Source organism: Erinaceus europaeus, chromosome 11 (genome assembly GCF_950295315.1).
Source record: "Erinaceus europaeus chromosome 11, mEriEur2.1, whole genome shotgun sequence".
Classification (NCBI taxonomy): Eukaryota; Metazoa; Chordata; class Mammalia; order Eulipotyphla; family Erinaceidae; genus Erinaceus; species Erinaceus europaeus.
Window position 1 is genome coordinate 59,029,869 of NC_080172.1, and position 20,349 is coordinate 59,050,217.

The window sequence follows — 20,349 nt, forward strand, 5'->3', positions numbered from 1 at the left end:
ATAAAACTGAGGGTACTTATCTCTTTGTATATGTGCATGGTATAAAAACTAATGGTGTCAATTTAAATCAAGAAAACACAGGAACTGAAAAAATATTATCCTATAAACAGGTAACTGACAAGAGCCTTGATTATGCTGTTCCCTCCCAATGACTAATCCAATACCTCTACTTCACCAGTACAACAAAGTCACTCATTCTAATCTGCTGCAACTCAATTCAGCTGCCACCTCCTCCAAGAAGCTCTCAGTGTCACCTCAGTCTCACTATCCAACCTGACTTGACAGCCCATTCCCTGGGTTTAGGGCTATCATTGACCTAAGTTTACCATGTTGCAGTGTAGCCATCCTGTAATAAGCCCACCCCTTGTTCAACTAAATGGTGAGCTCTGCTTCCCAGCAAAGACTCTGGTAGGTAGTAGAAAACTCAGTAAATACTTGCTGGATGAGTAAGTGGTGGGTTGAATAACTACAAGCACTAGATGTTTTGCACCACATGTAGTAGTGCAAGGTTTCCAAAGTCAGGCAGAGAGCACAGGACAAGACAGGCCAGGGGGAGAGCCTTGTGGAGGGAATGGACTTGGAATGCTTCCAGCAGGATGGTTGGTGGACAGCCTCAGGTCTGCAGTGAGAAATGATAAAGAGGCAGTACTAAGACCTTTATCTCTCCTTCTGGAAAGATCCTTGCTTGGATAAATTTCTCAGTTACATTTCAGTAAGCAAAAGAGTTCATTATCCTCAGTCATTAATGCTGGAGCTAGAACAGTACACACTCAGGTTGAGAGGAAAAAGCAGTTGAACCCTCCTAAGTTCTCACAGGAAGCCCTGAATATACATAGACTCTGTGGTTGAGACCTCAGAGCTTCCTGCCAAAGCTCCGCAAGGGTTAGAGAATCTAAGAAGTCAGGAGAAGGCGGGCAGGCAGGACCACAAATGTGGTACCAGCATTTCAAAGCAAGTGCCTTCTCACCACCTAGCACTTGACAACCTTAACTGAAATTGTTTTTGTTTTGTTTTCTTCTGTTGCCTTCCCACTTCCCTCAGAGCATAGCCAACACAGCCACTCGAGCTCACAGTAGATCTGACTTTTTCATAATGGTCACTTAAGGCACTAGAATGCTTTGACATAGTGACCAGGGAGTTGATTCAGAAGATAGAGTCCTAGGGCTGGCACCCATGAAGTTCTGGGTTCAACCCTAGACCCAGTATATACCAAGCACTGTTCTCATCTTTCATTCTCTAAATAAAATCAATAAATCAGTTTTTGGGAAAGCATCAATTTGGCTAAGCTTTCTCCTATTCACATGGACCCTTCACCACTTGTGAGTTCTCGTCTTTTCTAAGGTAACATTACAAAACATTGTGACTGATCTTTGTCAGTCATAGATGTGAGGCCCACATGATTCTGTGTTCTTACAGGTACCTCTTCCTGAAGTTAGCGTTTAGTGGTTTCAATTCACAACTCAAAGTTACAACTAGAGTGGTAGGGTGGGTGGGGGGCAGCTCTAGTGCACTGCCTCACATTCTGCTGAAAAGGAAGGTGGCCCCGGATGAGCTGGTGTGTCCACATTTGACTCCACTGTAACACCATCTGACCTCTTTCTCATTCAGTGACCTGATGCTGAATGAGGAGACATGGGGCCAAGTCAAAACCTTTATTTCATGTCTAGTCATGAACCCATGGGCCAGCCTCCAGCAGGCCCATAGGAAACCCAAAAATCTTTCAGGCACCTGAGTCTCTTTATTAAGAGACATACAGCACAGAGACCTTTGGACAGCTTGTGCCTGAGAAGGAGGTGAGAGAGCTCTGGGATATTTCAAGCCCATTATTCTCACAATTGCGCTGTCTTAGTTTATCTTTCCCAGATCCGTGGAGCTTGATGAAGAGGCAGAGTCTCTGGGAAGCTGAGTTGAAAGCTGGGGATACAGCTGTGGCCCAGTAGCTTGGTGGCCATGATGCTGTGCTGGACTGCAGGGTGCATAGCTGGTTGGTACACCCCACAGCACCTGCCATGGAACTGGGGGACATCTACCTCATGCAGTGACAGGAAGGGGGAAGTCTGTATAGGAGGCACATTAGGAGTTATCTGCAGGCCCCTGGGGCATCTTTGGCTGGGCTCGGGGCCTGGGGAGAGGAGGGCCTTTCTGCTGGTGCATCTGCATGCCTGGTGCAGGGACTGGCTTCCTCTGCTGCTGCTGCTGGGGAACACGGAGCCCACGAGGTGGCGGGCGCTGAGCTGGTGCTTGGAGACGATGGCCTGGTGGTGGAGGAGGATGGGATGACACAGAAGCTGGATTCTGAGGGCTTGGGCCTGGAATTTGATGGGGTTTCTGGCTCTTTTCCTTGCTGGGTGTTCTGCATGCTTTTATCTCCACCTCCTCATCTGCAACAATAAGACCTCTGCAGAGTTCACCTAGGCAAGATACAACCGCTATAGCTATGATGCCTCCCAAATATGAGTCATCCTGTAAGCTGCTTGTCAGGGGTGTTGTGAAGAAACAGAGGCTGTCCCTGCCTTCAAGAGCCTTCCAGTCTACTAAGGGAGCTAGGTAGATACCTACCATCATAGTCTAGGGAAAAGAGACTTTCCTTAGAGAACCAGGGCAGAGAGAAAACTGGAGTGAGAGGGTCCAAGAGAGGTCTCTGGGGATTGGAGACCTCAGAGTTCTCCCCATGTTATTCTAGAGATAGTCTCAGATCCTGTGGCAGAAGCTGCAGAGCCCTACAACCCTAGGGATGCCTCCCTTAGGATGGGTGACTCAGGCAGACAAAATAGCTCAGTTGGATAGTGTGCTGCTTTGCCATGTGTGCAAGCCAGGTCTGAGCCCAGCCCTCACCACATAGGAGGAAGCTTCAGTGCTATGGTCTCTTTCCCTCCTCTCTCTGTCTCTCTCTCTCTCTCTTCCTCTTTTTCTCTCTGCCTCTCTGTCTCTTATCTTTAAAAAAAATTATGGGTGTCTTTCTAGAGCTGCCTCACTCCAAGCACACCAAAAAGCAAACTACATTCTGCCAAGGGGTTGGAGTACAGATGAGGGATTTAGAGATTTTAATTTTCAACAACATGCTAGTTTCTAAGAAATTCAGAAGCACACCCTTGCCTTTGGAATTTTAAAGGAAGTTTCCTTCCATGGCCACCCCTCTAGGATGGTCTGTCATGTGTGACCATAGGCTTGTAAAGAAAGACCTGTGATGAGAACTGGTCACTATTCCTTGGCTATTTTGTAATCATAGGAGAAATCTATGCAGATTCCCAGCTACTCGGGACCTAGAGGGCTCCACTGGTCCTCCTTGGCTCCCCTGAGATGCAAGTTAAGTCTTCCTGCCTCTGTGCCCAAGGCTAGTCTGGCAACAGCCCCAACAGAGCAGGGAGGGGAAGGACATTCCCAGGGTGAAGTAAGGGCCCTACACAAGATGTCTGCTTAGGATCTCTAACCATTAGACCTCAGGGACTGGAGCCTGTATTAACCGGCCTCTCCTGAGAATTGGACAGCTGGGCCTTAGTAGCCTTCTAAGCTGATACTCACAGCCAGGCAGTGTGATCCCAGCATATAAGAGGCCATGTGCTCTAAGCACACAAAAATCAGGGCAGAGAAAGGGGAAAGATGAAAGGGCAGAGAAAGCTTGATGAAATCTCTGACACCCTCCCTACCCCCCAATGTCAGGCTCAGGGAGACATTCATCCTGATCCTGAGGTAATGGGATAGTGGGGGTTCTTTTCTATCCCCTGCATGGCAAGTGTGGGTTGACAACCTGTCCACTAGTCTCTTCACTCACTGGTGTCTTCACTTGTTCTTTGAACATGTGCTACTGAAGTTCTCCAGATCCTTACTCAAGTGAGGGTCCCGGGGATGTTTCTCTCAGCAGAGCTCACACATTATCTTAGTGAGGACCTGGGTTCGAGCCCCCCAGCAGCCACATGAATGCACCTGTATGAGGTAAGCTTCATGGACTGTGAAGCAGTGCCTCAGCGTCTCTCTGACTCTGGCCCAGCTAATGAAATTGAGTACACGTGAAGGGGTCTTGGACTCCACTAAATTAATCACTTAATTCACTAATTTAAAAAGCAGGTATATTCCTATATGCCCCTGATGGTCTAAAAATTTACTTATGTGACTATAAACTGGGTCCTAAACACTAGTGGGCCAAACCTCGAGGACAAGAGGTTAGTTTAAATGGTGCTGAAACAGTCTTTTCTCTCTCTCCCTCTCTCTCTCTCTCTCTATCTATCTCTTTCACCAGAGCAGTGGTACAAGGGACTAAATCTAGGAGCTCAGAGCCTCGGGCATGAAAGCCTCTTGCATCACCATTGTGCTTTCTCCCCAGCCCTGAAAGCAGCCTTTCTACCCTTGAAGAGCAGTGTGGCCCCATCTCCTCAGTCCACCCAGTTGGCCAGACTCTCAGTTGGGATGGGGGCTGGATTCTCAAAGCTCCCACCATGTCACCACTGAGAATGTGTTTTTCAGATATCAAGCTAACCACAAAATGGAACAAACTACCACTGCCAGGGACAGCCCCAACATCCTGAGACAGCCCATCACCAGTGTTTGCCTCACAGGCCTCATGTCTCCCGTGGGCTGTTTTCATGGGGATTTCACTGGGGCCTTCACTGGAAGGGGCCTGTGGGGAATGTTTACCATCCTTCCTCTGATTCTGCTTTCTCCTCTTGCTAATGTAGAAAACCAACAGCGCTACGACGATCAAGAAGACAGTTCCTCCTGTACACACACCAATGATGAAGTATATATCCAGAACTTTAGCTGCAAGGAGAGCAGGATGGGATAGAGTGAGTGAGGTCTTGAACACAGTGACTTTGTTTTCCCCCTACCAAAGTCATTGCTGGGGCTAGGTACCTGTACAACTCCACCATTCTTGGTGACCTTTTGTCCTTTTTCTTCCTTTTCATGTATTTACTAGATAGAGACAGACAGAAATTGGAGGGGGGTATGAAGAGGGAAAGAGACAGAGAGACACCTGCAGCACTGTTCTATGCTCATGAAACTTCTCCCCCTACAGGTGGGGACAAGGGGCTCAAAGATGTAGCATGCATGCCTTGCCTTGCCAGGTGTTGCACTCCTTGGCCCCCATCTTTTCTTTCTTTTTGATAGAGGATGAGAGACCCAGAAAAAGGCAGAGACAGAGAAAAGAAGAGACACCTACAGCACTGTTCTATTGCTTGTGAAGTTTCACTGCTGCAAGTGGAGACCAGGTACTTAATTAAACATGTCCTCATGCATGATAAGGTATGCACTCTTCTGGCTGAGCCACCACTTGGTCCCCCAGAGGGATGATGTCTTCTCTCTGGCTAAGGACTCCTGCTTCCCACTTTCATCAGATAAAAGAGCTTGGTGAGGTATTTAAAGTCACCTTCATGAAACGTGAAATTCATGGAAAGCGCAGAGGCCAGCAGTAGCTCCCTCAGAGGAGTCCTCAGGGTTCTGTCCTTGAAGTGCCTGCTTCTTCTTAGGTTCTACCACCCCAGTAGTAAGATGTTGAGCTGTGAGAGTTTAAAGAAGTAGTGGAGTAGGTTTCACAGGGGAGGCCTAAGAGGCGAAGAGCGTGGTTGAGCTACCTGAGGCCATGGTGTCTGTTCCCTAGGGGCTCCTATAAGCATCTCCTTGTCTTCATGTTTCTACATTTTCCCTCTGGCTTTATCACTGATCATCCTCCTTCAGAGGAGTCTTTTCTTCCCCTCCCTCTCTCTTTCTACCACTAGGGTTATCACTGGGGTTCAGTGCCTGCACTATTCTACTACTCCTGGGAGCTATTTTTCTTTCTTTGTGATAGAGGGTGAGATATAGGGAAGAGAAAGACAGAGATATATAGATAGAGAAAGAGAGAGAGAGAGAGACCTGCAGCATTGCTCTACCACTCAAGAATCTCCCTTGCTATAAGTAGAGACCCAGGCCTTGAACCTGGGTCCTAGCTCATGATAAAATGCTCACTCAAGCCACCGCCCAGCCCATAGGATTTCTTTTCTGACCCTTTGCACTATGAAGTTTTCTGAGACTCTGGAAAATTATTCCACTTGTCCAGCCTGGTCCTCTCACTTAAGAGTCAGAACCACCTCCCAGATTTGCCTGGCCTGTGAAACAAGCTCAGACACATATCAATTTAGCATCCACAGGGGATATTAACAACCAAGTCTTCAGTTCTGGTTTCCTCCTGAAAACAATGAGGAGGACAATGGCGTACAATTAAGATAAAAGGATTTAGAGCCAGCAAAATAGTTCATTTGTATAGTGTGCTGCTCTACCACATGCGCAGCCCAGGTTCATCCCACTGCACTGAAGCAAGATTTGGTGCTGTGGTCTTTTTCACTGCCTCTCTGTCTTAAAAAAAAAAGTTTGGGTTTGAGTCCTGACTCCTCTAGACAAAAGCTGTGTGACCTTGTACAAGTTATTCCATCTCTCCGAGTCTTCTTTGTGAAAACAGAACCAGCAAAACTAACACCATGTGCAGCAGTAGGAAGTCAGTGCGATGGTGGAACTGAAAGTGTTTTGTGAACTGTGAAGGAGTACACAAAGATATAGTCTCGCTCATACTGGAGCCTGTGCTTTGGTGTTTCTGGGAGTTGCTTGCTGAGAGGGGGGTGACTGCACTTTGTTAGTCAACAGTAGATAGAAAGGTGACGCTGGGCCTGGGGTCAGGGAGTGTGGACATCTGGAGACCAGACTAGAGGTCAGCCCAGCAACCAAGGACACCTCCTCTAACTGGAATCTCCTAGGAAAACACTGGGACCTGTTAGGCTGGTGGGGGTGGGATGGTGAGCCCCAGGAGCAAACCACAGTCCCAGGAGGCACAGAAAACAGATCTCCAAACTGCAGTGAAGCTGGCCCTTGACTTGCTGTCTTCAAGGCTCTCTCTGACTTCTTTTTTTTTTTTTTTCTTATCTGCCTGCCAGTTACACAGTTACACAACTTCTCTGGATCCTTCAATAGAAAAGCAGATGTCCTGGGTGATCTTACTCATAGGTGGAACTTAAGAAACAAGATCAGAAAGGGAAAATCAAGGTGAAACTTGGACTGGGTGTGGTATTGTACCAAAGCACAGGGCTCTGGGGCAGGAGAGGAAGGGAGGAGATGGAGAGAACATTGGGGTCCTGGTGCATGATGATGGAAAAGAACCTAATTTGGAGGTGAAAGTGTTCTGCAGACACCTATCACAGGGAAATGAGCTATCATACTCATGTGCAAACAACTGTACTGTAAGCCATTAACTCCTGCCCCAATAAAATGAATAAAAAGGAAGAGAAAGAAAAAGATAGGGGAGGGGAGACAAGGCAGGGGAGGGGAGGGGAAGAGGAAGAGGAGACAAGGAAGGGGAGGGGAGGGAAAAGAAGGGAAGGGAAGGGAAGGGAAGGGAGGGGAAGGGAGGGGAGGGGAGGGGAGGGGAGGGGAGGGGAGGGGAAGGGAGGAAAGGGAAGAGGAAAAGTCTAAAATGCTATAAAATTGAGTCAAATTGATGGGGTCAACAATTTATACTCTTCTCATGCTTGAGAGCAACTCCCTGTCCTAATCCAGCTTTCTATTCCTATTCCCAACTCTGACACCAACTTCCCAGATAATACTTTTAGTCCACCTGAATGCTAGCTATCAAGCTCAGGTAAAAATTACTAAAGTCATGAGCCACAAGGAATGTACGAAGACACCTAGTTTCATTTGTTCTATTCCTACCTTTGGGTGCCTGTTTATTAAATAATTTGCTTTATATCATACGGCCTTTTAGATAGAAACAGGCTGGGGGTATGGTTTATCCTGCCAACATCCATGTCCAGCAGAAAAGCAATTATAGAAACCAGACCTCCCACCTTTTGCACCCCATAAAGAATTTTGGTCCAGACTCCCAGAGGGATAAAGAATAGGGAAGCTTCCAGTGGAGGGATGGGACAGGGAACTCTGATGTTGGGAACTGTGTGAAATTGTATCCCTGGTGGATGGGCAGTAGTAGCACAGCAGGTTAAGCGCACATGGCATGAAGCACAAGTATCTACCTAAGGACCCTGGTTCAACCCCTGGCTCCCCACCTGCAGGGGGGTCACCTCAAAAGTAGTGAAGCAGGTCTGCAGGTCTATCTTTCTCTCCTCTCCTTTCTCAACTTCTCTCTATCCTATCCAACAGCAATAACAACAACAACAATAAGAGCAACAAAAATGGGAAATATGGCCTCCAGTAACATTGGATTCATAGTGCAGGCACTGAGCCCCAGCGATAACCCTAAGGCAAAAAGCAAAACAAAAACTGTATAATATTGCACAACCTTGTCAATCATTATTAAATAACTAGGAAAAAAAAAAGGGAAGCTTCCAATGGAAGGGATGGGATACAGAACTCTGGTGGTGAAAACTATATGGTATTATACCCCTGCTACCATACAATCTTGTTAATCATTATTAAATCCCTAATAAAAATAAAATAAAATAATAAAAATACTTTAAAAAATTGTATCCCTGTTATCCTGATGCTTCCATACTTGCAGCATTTCCCTCCTTCCTTCCTCCCTCCCTCCCTCCTTTCCCCCCAACCCCACCCCCCTCTCTCATTCTCTCTCTCTCTTCCTTTTTCTCTGCAAGGGTTTTGCTAGGGCACTGCTCCCAGTGGACTATTTATTTATTTTAATTTATTTTTTCTAGTAGAGGTTAAGTGGCAAATAGGGAGAGAGAAACAGAGGGAGGGGGAAAAACAGCGTAGCACCACTCTGCCACTTGTGAATCTTTCCCTTTGTATGGTGCTCCCCTGTATTTACTAAGGTTTGAACCCAAGTCTTCATACATGGTAAAATGTGCACCATCTTTCAGAACCCCTTGCAGTATCCTGATCACATCATCATGAAAGTCTAAGCAAAAACACTAAGTCACACTGGGATTTATGATTCACAGAAATGGAGATAAATGCTTTTATTCTTAAACCTGATAAATATGAGATGATTTGTTGTAACAAATTCAAAATAAATATATTTTATAAAGGTACCACTTGTGACTTCACACCAGTCCAGGGCTGCTCCCTGTGCCCAGTACCTGTAGAAACTCAAGACTTCTGACCAGATTCTTTGGGGTGGAAGTGGTCAGACAGCTGTAGAAAGCTAAATACAAATAATCAGACAGACTCTCGAGAAGCACCAGACTCATTTTCTTTATGGACCAAGAGGTAGAAGCCCAGGCAGTGGGAGGAACTCTGCTGAGTCCATCCAGCCATATTTGGACAGACCAAACTAGTATGAGTCTAGAACTCTTGCTCCCAGCCCAGAGCTTGTGCATTATAGTAGCTGCGTCTCAAAAATTATTTCTGGGAGTTTTGTCATGTGGGCACACAGACAAGAGCTTAAGAGTTGGAATTTCATCTACAGCCATACCAGCCTGAACATGCCCAATCTCGTCTGATCTCAGAAGAGTTGGAGTTTCATGACTGTAATAAGGGACCTCTGTCTGTTATAACTAATGCAGGAAAATCTGTGGTGTTTCTATAACCTGTTTACAACCCATTTACTTTGCTTTGATAGGAAGCATTGACCATCTCCCCTCCAGAAGGGACTCTTTTTTTTTTTTTTTTTTTTTACTGCTTCTCATCATTCCTGTGGGAGTCACTGTAGGGTCATTGCCTTTCTGAGGGACTTGAACCTTGACAGTTTCTTCTACTGCTTCAACTCTTGTCTTTTCCTGCCCCGAGAGGCTCTTTGTAATCACCTGAGATTAAACTGTACTTACTCCCTATGTGGGTTGGGAAGATAACTTAATGATTATGGAAAAAGATTTTCATGCTTGAGGTTCAGAGGTCCCAGATTCAATCCCCAGCAGTATCATTAGCCAGAGCTGAGTGGTGTGAGCAGTACTCTGGTGTCCCCCTCATTAGAATATATACATGCATACACACACACACATACACATACATACATTCTTTAAACGCCCATCTGGGAAAGCCCCCAAGTGAATGACCAAAGAGCACCATCTCCTTTCTTTTCTAAGGTAACCCTAGAAGGATTCCAAATGGCATATATGTGCTTTCAGTTCTCATGCTGATTCAAAGCATTCACTCCTACACTCAAGCCAGGCCCCAGGTCCCTAGACCCCCAGGCTTCCAGTCACTGGAGTATGATGAATCCCTGCCCATACTCACCACTTACCACTCACCAAAACAATTTGTGATCCCATTGTAGGCCTCACTGCTGACGTTGTTATTGACTGTGCAGTGGAAGGAGACATCCTGGTTGTTCTGCCATTTGTGTGTGAAGGTCTTTTGAGTTGCTTGGAAAATCTCTCCATCTACAGACAGTTTTAATTTAGTGTCCGTGCCATTGGTCACCTGACAGGTCAGGGATTTACTGTTACAATCCCAGGAGACATTTGGCTTTGAGACTCTCTCTGAAAAAAAAAAAAAAAAAGGATTCCATCCACATTAAGTCATTTTCTGAAGTAGCTAGACAGACCTATTTGCATGGTGAGATGAAGTCAGCTTGGGAGAAGAAAACAAATCCAAAGGCCCTTAGCCAGTTTCAAAAACCATTTTATTTTATTATTTTTATTATATTTTATTTGTAAAGTACATACAGTATATGTTTCTTCCCAAGAAAGCCTATAGATACATTATATTGGTAACAGTGCATCCTATCAAATGCTTATGTGCTGGGCAGGGGAGATAGCATAGTGGTTATGCAAAGAGATTCTCAAGGCTAAAGTACCAAAGTCCCATGTTCAGTTCCCCACACCATCACAATCCTGAGCTGAGTAGTGCTCTGAAGAAAAAAAAAAAAAAAAAAAAAATATATATATATATATATATATATATATATATATATATACTGTTCTATAGCTTAGAATGCTTTCCCATACATGGTGTCATTGATTCCTAACCAAAGAGTAGCGGGTATCTTTCTCCCCACTTACAAAGGTCCAGTTAGGTGGGCGACTATAGCACCCTCAGGAATAAATGATAGAAAAAGAGGAAACCATTCTCCAAAGTCCAAGTTCATGTGGGATGTGAGTACAAGAAGGTCACCACAGGAGCCAGGAGTTGCTGAACTCAAACGAATGAACAAATCACAATGCGCAAGAACCCAGGTTCAAGCACCAGTTCCCACATGAAGGGGACATTTCACAAATAGTGGAGCAGTGCAGCAGATCTCTCTCCCCCCCCCTCCTTCTTTATTTTTCTCTGTCTCTCCCTTTATCAGAGAAAAAGGGAAGAATGGTCACTGGAAGCAGCCAAGTGGTTATGTAGGCACTGAGTCCTGTGATTAACCTGGTGGCAGTAATAATAATAATAATAATAATAATAATTGTTATTATTGTTAAGGTTGCCATAGCCTAATCCCCACTGAGCTTGAGATCTGAAGGGACAAATCTTCAAGAGCAGCCAGGAACTCTCCTGGAAGAATGATTATATATATGGCCTCAGCCCTCTGTCACAAGTGAAAACCCAACTCCCCTGCTCACCACCATGGGAGCAGAGGACCTATGTGCTTGTTTAGTCTCTGAAGGGAGGAAACACTGACCCATTTCTTCCCCTAAAGCTGTGTCATGGCTGGTTACTGAGCCTAGCTGGACCTCATCTCTCGGTGTACCCAAACCTCAACATGCACTGGCCGGTGATTGGACAAGACTAATGTGTCCGTTTACACAGTGGGATGCCACTCTACTATAATTGGCAGTGAGATCTTGTAGCCTGGGACGTGGCACAGTAATAGAGTTTGAAACTTAAAAGCAAGAGATCCCTAGTACAATTCCTGGCACTGCATAGACCAAAGAGATTTCCAGCTTTTTCTCTTGTTTATGAAGAAATAAATCCTTCTCTTTAAAAAAGATGAGATGGGGCTGGAGAGATGTCTCACCATCTAGCATGCATGTGTTGATATACACACTGCCCAGGTTCAAACTCCAGAACCACATAAGAAGTGCTATGACACTAGAGGAGGCTCCAGTGCAGTGTTTTCTAACTGTATCTCTCTGTCTCTGGATGAAAAAGCATATGTGCTATCTTAACTCCTCAAAAATAGATAAATAATTTAAAATGATGAGGTCCTGCTACTTAAAACAACATTAAAGAAACCAGAGGGCTTGAGACTTAGTGAAGTCAGTCACACAGAGAAATGTTGGTATGCTTCTAGTTCTGTTTCTGGGATCCTTCTGTTACATTGCTTGACATTGTGGTCTATTTACATGGTCATTCTGTTACATTGGTTTGGTCTCACTCCCCCTTCTTCCGGGAGATTTTAGTTTAGTCCTTGCTAGTTCCGCGCTTCTTCCTTCTCCCCGCCCCCTATCCGACATACTTCCTTGGTTGCTGCCGCTGCCGCAGGAGGCCGGAGGAGAAAGATGCAGGACAAATTTGAGTTGTGATTAGATTAGATTCGCTTTTCAAACCGTTCGCTCGTGAATAAAGAAATACTGTCATACCATGAACTCTGATGACAGAGAAAGACACAAATGGTATGGTTTCTGTCCTATATGGTACAGAGAGAAAACAAACTAAATATGAACCAAACAAAATAAAAATCTGTGTTTAGACTGTAATATCAACTTAGTGACTACAAGAAGAAAAGGGGTAAGTGTCAATTGTATAAGATAAAAAGGTAGAACTGAACTTCTAGGAGAGAACTTAATGTGGTCTACAGGGACATTGATTTATAACGATGCACATCTGAAACTTAATGTTACATGGTACTGTGACTTTCATTGAAAAGATTTAAGTCATATGAAATTACCTTCTAGCTTGAAAAATAAAAGAGTGAGGGGAAACATGCCCCATCTGTCACAGCAAGGCCATGGGACAAAGCCCTGGGCAATTTGCTAGGTACTGACAATGTAGGGGGTAACATTCATAGCAGTGACATTCATATTAATCCACTTCTGTGTCTCTCCTTTTCTGATGTGATAAAACAGTGACATTCATATTAATCCTCTTCTGTGTCTCTCCTTTTCTGATGTGATAAAATGTTGAGTCATTTTTTTTTCTTCTCATTAGAGGCATCAAGGCAAATAGAGTGAAAGAGATCACAGCATCAGAGCTTCCTTCAGTGCATTGGGGGCCAGGCTCAAATCAAGCTCTTGCACATGGCAAAGCAGTGTATGATTCAAGTGAGCTATTTTCCCAGCCCAAAAGGTTTTATCTTCAAAGTCAAAGGCCTGACATTAGTGTCAGAGAGGACATATCTAGATCTTAGCTCTCCCTAGTTGTGTGATGGCCCCTACATCTTTTACTCCTCCCTGACTCTCTGTCCCCAAACATGCTGCCTTTCTCACTTCATTATGTAGATGTTGATGAGAAGAGCTCTCCTTGACTTCCAATTAACAATAGTTTCCCCATAAATTCTCCCACCAAATTTTATTTCATGTCTAGTATATAGGATACATACCAGAGGCTTTCTCTCTACTCCAGGTGTGGCCCAGAATGACAAGGATGGAGAAATGTTACCACACCATGGGCAAGTCAGTGCATAGTCTGGGTGCTGACCCACCTCTTCAAAATGGAAGTATTCTTCTATTTTTAGCAGTGGTACCTTATCATTGTAAAGACTGGCAGCATGCAAAAAAAAAAATATCTCAAAATCTCTGGCAATTCCACTGTGCAGGACCAGCAATCCTATATTTTTGCTACATATCAGTCTTTGCAAAATGTTATTTTATATCTAATAGGAGTTTACAAGAGACAGAGAGAAAAGGAAAGAGACAGAGAGAAAACCAGGGTATCATGCCAGCATATTCAGTACTAAAAATTGAATCAGAAGCCTCAGGCATGTAAGTTCCTCATTCTACTTGTAAAGTCATTTTCCCAGCTTCTTCCAGATGTTTTCCATGCACTCAAAGACATACAAAATAACATTTTAAAAACCAAAGCTGGATTGTATGATTCTGTGGTTTGACTTTTTCTTTACTGATCTGTTATGAAATTCTTTCCCTGTGAGCATCAGCAAGTAGGCATTCTCACCATCTTCTTAAACAATGTAGTCTTCACTTGAACAATTTTTCTAATAATTCTAATTTAAAGAGCAGTCTCTGCTGGAGACTTTTAAATCCTCTCAGTGTCTCACTAACATAAACTGTGCAATGGGGAACAGATAGAAGAGGACTGCTCTGTAGAAGAGCAACTTGGGAGAGACAAGCCACGGGGCACACACATCCCAGCCCTTCTTTCCAGATTGTTGGGATTAACTTGCCCTGCTAACCTCTGCTTTAAAAGAGCTACTACTACTGCATCTAGGGAAATTGCCCCATCATCGAAAGACACCATGATGCTAGTAACGCAAACCTGGAAGCATCCTAGCTGCCCAACAGCAGATGAGTGCTTAAGAAAGTTATGGTGTCTTTTCACAATGAAATACTACTGAGCTGTAGTAAATCATGAAATCTTCTTCTTTGCCTCCTCTTGAATAGAACTTGAAAGAATTATCTTAAGTGAGATAACCAGAAGGAGAAATATTAATACCAGATTAGTGGTACTTAGTAAACAAGGCAAGAAATGGGAAGCACAGGATGAAGCTCTGACTGAGTGGGGCATGTTGCAGTAAAGTAAATGACTGTGGACTAAAAAAAAAATGAGAGGAAAGAAGAGGATGTTGGCTACTCAAGACAGGACATTGAAGAGAGACGAGTTGGTGGTGGAAGTTGTATGCAGATAACTATTATAGTGAGTTAAGAAACTATACACATACCTAAAATAGACTTCCTAGCTTCCTTTCACTATAAAATTCCTATTCTTATCTGCTTTATTCCTACATTTTTGTTCCTGTTTATTAAACATTTTGTCCTGCTTTATATCTTACTGCCTTTTAGTCACCAAGTTGTAGATGCTACTGTGATTTCATCCTGAACTCACTAGGCAGACAACCTAACCAATTGTCCTAGAACCTCACCTCTCTAGAGCCCTACCCCACTATGAAAACATAGAAACAGGTTGGGGATATTGATTGACCTGCCAATGTCCATGTCCAGTGGAGAAGCAATTACAGACCCAGAACCCCCATCTTCTACACTCCAAATAGAATTTTTCCATACTTCCAGAGGGAGAGAAATGTTAGAGGAAGATGACCAGAGGTTTCTGATCTTCAATACCTTTAGGAAACAGAGAGAGGAGACAAAAAAAATGCAGCAACAAATGATGGAGAGGCTGTGGGGACACAGAAACCCTTCTGCACTGCTGGTGGGAATGTAAATTGGTCCAGCCTCTCTGGAGAGCAGACTTGAGAACTCTCACAAGGCTAGACATGGACATTCTGTATGACCCAGTAATTCATCTCCTGAGGATATACCCCAAGGACTCCATAACACCCAACCAAAAAGATATTGGCACACCTATGTTCATAGCAGCACAATTTGTAATAGCGAAAACCTGGAAGCAACCCAAGTGCCCAACAACAGATGAGTGGCTGAGAAAGCTGTGGTATATATACACAATGGAATACTATGCAGCTATTAAGAACAATGAACCCACCTTCTCTGACCCATCTTGGATGGAGCTAGAAGGAATTATGTTAAGTGAGCTAAGTCAGAAAGATAAAGATGAATATGGGATGATCCTACTCATCAACAGAAGTTGATAAAGAAGAACAGAAAGGGAAACTAAAAGCAGGATTTGACTAAATCTTGAGTAGGGCACCAAAGTAAATACCCTGTGGTGAGGTGGGGGTGGACATTCGGCTTCCCGGGGTCGGCGGGGGGGAGTGGGGGGGTGGGAGGGGACAGAGTCTTTTGGTGGTGGGAGTGGTGTCTATGTACATTCCTATTAAATTGTAGTCATATAAATAACTATTTAATTAATGTGAGAGGAGAAAAATTGATCATATGTCTAGAACTTTTTAAAACACAGACTGAGTCTTTTTAATACATAGGCTGAGTCTTTGATATGTTGACTCTCAAAGCCTAGACCAGGGAGAACAGAAGCAACTGGTGGCACAGCTATATACAAGATGCTGGGTATTGTACAGCAAATCCTAACAAAGGGACTTTTCAAAGTTAACCCAATTACCAAATAATGTGATGATAACAATAATTATCCACTGTCTTCTTGAATCCTAAGACAGCAGGAACCTCACATTTCCACTATAGAGCCTGTATTTCCCCCAGTCCTGGAACCTTAGGGTGGGGCGTACTTTCCAGCATGCTTCTCTCAATGCATATCAAATAATATTGCATCTGCTGATCACAACCTAATCAATGCAACAAGTGCCACCTCAGCATGCTTCACTTCAGACTGTCCAGAGACTTCAGGTGTGGAATGACAACCCTTCAGCTTCATTACTCGGTGATACCTTTCCTTTCATAGTGTTCTCTAATTCCATCCTAGGTGGTTCACTTCCTAACAAAGTCCCAAAACCTAGATATAGACCAGGTACCCTGAGATAGAGCATATGTTCACACGTATCCATAAACTAGGGCAAAATATATACCTGAAAGCAAAAGTACACAATAGTCTGCATTGAGTACCCCCCAACACTTCATCTGCACTATTCCAGCCTTTAGGTCCATAATTGTTCAACAATTTGCTTGGCTTTGTATGTTAACTCACTTTTCAGCCACCAGGCTCCAGATGCCAACAGGATGCCGACCAGACTTCCCTGGACAGATGACCCCACCAGCTCTGCTTCCCCACAGACCCACCCTACTAGGGAAAGAGAGAGGCAGTCTGGCAGTATGGATTGACCTGTCAATGCCCATGTTCAGCGGGGAAGCAATTACAGAAGCCAGACCTTCCACCTTCTGCAACCCACAATGACCTTGGGTCCATATTCCCAGAGGGATAAAGAATAGGAAAGCTATCAGGGGAGGTGATGGGATATAGAGATCTGGTGGTGGGTATTGTGTGGAGTTTTACCCCTCCTATCCTACAGCTTTCTTAATGTCTCCTTTTTAAAATAAATAAATAAAATTTAAAATAAAAATTAAATTAAAAAAAGACAGTTTGAAGTAGTAGGTGTGACTTAGAAAGGAAAAGAAGGCAGGACCATAGAAAAAAAACTGATATTCTGGTTTCTCTTCAGATCATATAAATCTTTCGCCTTTTACTATAGAAAAAAATGGGCAAATATATATATATATATATATATATATATATATATAATATAGATTGTTATAGAAATAATAGTTAACTCATATCTGTGACCTTGGGAGAACTACTGTAGTTTCCAATGGAGGGAACAGGAACATGGAATTCTTGTGGTGGGAAAGGTGTGGAATTATACCCCTATTATCTCATAATTTTGGAAATAATATTAAATCACTAATAAAAAAAAGAAACTATACTCCTGTGTCAGCAGTTGCCCTGTAAATCATTATCCTCCCTCCTCCAGTAAAAATGGTTTGGGAGGGGGGAGGGAAAAGAAACTGAATTGTGAGAAGCATGGAGAAAGGAAGCCATGCTGGGGAGGGTTAGCACTGATCTCTCAGGAACTGTGTCCTTGGCCATGGCTGTCTTGTTGAGCCTCTGTGTCACTGAATATTAGGACTGATTATCATAAAAATCAGACTCCGTGGCCAGAAAATGAATTTCACTGAAAAGATTGTTTGATCTTTACACACACACACACAACACACACACACACACAGCTGCTGTGTCATGAAAACTTCACTATATTTTGGTCAGGAAGAGCAATGAAAATGTTCTCAAATTCATTATAGCAACAGTTACACAGCTGAACATTCTAGAAGCCACTGAGTTGCACACTTTAGACAGGTAAATTTTATGATAGGTGACTTTTGTCTCAGTAAAGCTCTTCAGAGGAAAAGAAAATATGTTGCCACCCTTGCAAACAGAAGCCCCAGAGTTGCATTCTCCTGCTTTTGCTCCTGTCCAGCTGTGAGACTTTGAATAAGTGAGCCTGGTGTGTTGTGCAGATAATAAGGGAGGATAGCAACTAGCTCTCAGGGCTGCTGTGGACTTGAGGAAGCTCCTCTAAGCCCATAGTCTGACCCCAAGCTGGTAGGCATGACCATTACTGCTGCAGTACAAGTTTCAAGAATGTGGATCTGGGCTCCCAACAGGCTCCTCAGGCTTAAGCTGCCAGGACCATGACCCTAGAACCCATTCTGGTGGCCCCTTTCTGGCACCAGTCTCAGTTCCATACATTTCTGCAATGCCTTCTTTGCTCATTGTTGTAGAACTCTAGCATGGGAGACAGCCACTTACAAGGAGCTGACAGTCCCTGGGGTTGATGGAAAGGTGCACTAGGGACAGGGTGAGAGAGGACCCTGCCTTGGGGGCTATTTCCTGAGAGAGAAGCACAAAAAGACTTGTTTGCTTGCTAGATCTCTGACTCATGCTCAGTCTGGGGTTCCTGTCTCCTCTAGCTACCACCTCCCTTCCCCTCCCTTCAACTCCCAAATCCAAGGCGGTTTCTCATTCTGGTCAGCCTCTGCCAAGTGTTTCTGAGCTTTCAAGTCCAATGCCATTTCAATTCCACTTTCTTTTTGTTTGCTCACATGCACAGATTTGCCTCCCTTCTGGCCTCACATGAATTGGGGTGAACTCACTCACAGTTTCTCATTTGTCCTGTTAGTCTTAGTCAGTGGTAATCAATTTCAGCTGCTCCTTAAGAACCACCTAGAAATGACTACACCTGCTGATATCCCATCTCCATTCTCAACTATTCTGGCTTCAGTGGTCTGAGATGGGGCCTGGGCTCTGTGACTTTTAATAGCTCCTAATTTGCAATCATGGTTAAGCAGGGGAGATACCTCAGCTGTTAAGCACAAGACTGCATGCCAGGGCTGAGCAGTGCTCTTGTCTCTAAAATAATAGTCTTTTTTTTTTTTTTAAAAGAAACTGGGACTCAGCCTCTTCCCCTTACTCACTCAGAGTGCAGCAGCAACACCTGGCCTATCTTTGTGTCACCATCTTCCATGCCCACCCCACTTTCCAAGTTCATATGCAGCTGTGCAAAGCCACATTTGAGGTGCTTTCTAAAGAGACCAACAAGCTTGCTTTTTTGTCTCTGATCACCCTGAGGTTGAACAGTTCATAAATTGGAGCTATGCATTCTTGCATGCTCTATTTCCAGCACTTTCCACTGTAAACTACTCCTTCCAGGCATGTTGGTTTGAAAAGATCTCCTTAGGTGGAGAAGCCCTAACCACCCCTACTCGAGTCAGTCTCCCCTTCCCTGCCCCACCTGCCCTCAGTCCTTTATCATCCACGTATAATGGCCACCTTTCCCTCTGCCCACCTGTTTCCCCTCCTCCTGATTAATATCACCTACATCCAGACTCATCATCCAGACCCATATCTCTGTAACCACTAAACAGAACATTTGGGACTATAGACTCAAATGTCTACCAGTAATCTCTGTGTGTGACACTATCTACCATGGCACTGGAGAATGGGGCCAGGAAAATTAGATTTACTTTAGGGTATCCCAAGATTGAGAGCAGGCCTGACACATTCTGTACATGCTGTGCCGGCCTTAATGAATAGCACCCATACTGAGATGGAAGAACAGAGAGAGCAAAGGCTTACCTTGAATCTTCAGCTCAAATTTTACCTCGCAGGCGCTCTTCCCTTCCGAATTGTATATGGATATCTCATAGCTGCCAACATCACTTTCTTTCAGCTGTTTAATTATCAGAGTTCCATTTTCCAACACCTTGTATCTTTCCCCTAGCACACTTTCCCATTTGCCATTTATTTTTTTGTGCTGTGCAATCTTCTCGCCTTTGTGCCACGTTATATCATTGATAGTGAGATCATTCTTGGGGACACAATCACAGTCCAGTTTGAAGTCATCATTCAGGGGGACCCAGTAGATGTTAGTCTCTGCACCTATCAAAAGCATAACAGTTATTGTGAGCTCGAGACTCACAGCCAGCAAAGTCAGACTGGGTGAGCTCTTTGGCACTGACACTTCAGGTCTCCGAAGAAGCTTCTAGTGTTAAAAATGGACACCCACACACCAACTTACCTCCCCTGGAAAAGAAGACAGTCAGAAGGCAGCTAGCTAAGATGTGACATGCCAAGCTCATGGCTGGGGCTAGCTCCCTTATGATATACTGAGCTTCTTGCGAAAGGAACTGAAGCTAGTGGAATCCACCCCCAGAGATTTTAACTACCACGTGTCTCTCTTCCTCTCCCCCCCTTCTTTTACAGTATCAGAGAAGGATACACACAGTGTACCAACCCCACTGATGTGCTTCTCTGTCAAAACAGGTATGTTTCTGTGTGTTTCCTAATCATATTCTAACCCTCATGGCAAACTTGGGTTGGTTTTTTTTTTTTATCCCCCTGGAAGAGGAACTGAAAAGCTAAGAGCAAATTACTCAGGATCACCAAAAGGTGAACCGAGAGCCAGACTTAACTAGGAGTTCATCTTCTATTGGCTCTGCTAGAGCTCATCTAGCAAGACCATGTCAAGACACAAGCAAGTGTTTATGAGTG

General features: G+C 44.2%; 1 protein-coding gene across 3 annotated transcripts; it reads right to left on the reverse strand.

Moving 5' to 3' along the window:
- Positions 1–1,638: 1,638 nt before the first annotated feature.
- CD2 (CD2 molecule) lies at positions 1,639–20,168 on the reverse strand. Of its 3 annotated transcripts, none has more exons than XM_060201819.1 (5): positions 19,877–20,168; positions 19,435–19,737; positions 10,122–10,352; positions 4,633–4,755; positions 1,639–2,255 (listed from the first exon to the last, which is right to left on the reverse strand). In XM_060201819.1, exons 1-5 carry the CDS (start codon positions 19,935–19,937, stop codon positions 2,074–2,076), a joined length of 900 nt encoding a protein of 299 aa, XP_060057802.1. In that variant the 5' UTR covers positions 19,938–20,168; the 3' UTR covers positions 1,639–2,073. The 3 variants fall into 3 exon arrangements, with proteins under 3 accessions (XP_060057802.1, XP_060057801.1, XP_007525579.1); XM_060201818.1 differs by having other exon boundaries at positions 1,639–2,411; positions 19,877–20,166; XM_007525517.3 differs by having other exon boundaries at positions 1,639–2,381; positions 19,877–20,162.
- Between the last annotated feature and the right edge of the window lie 181 nt (positions 20,169–20,349).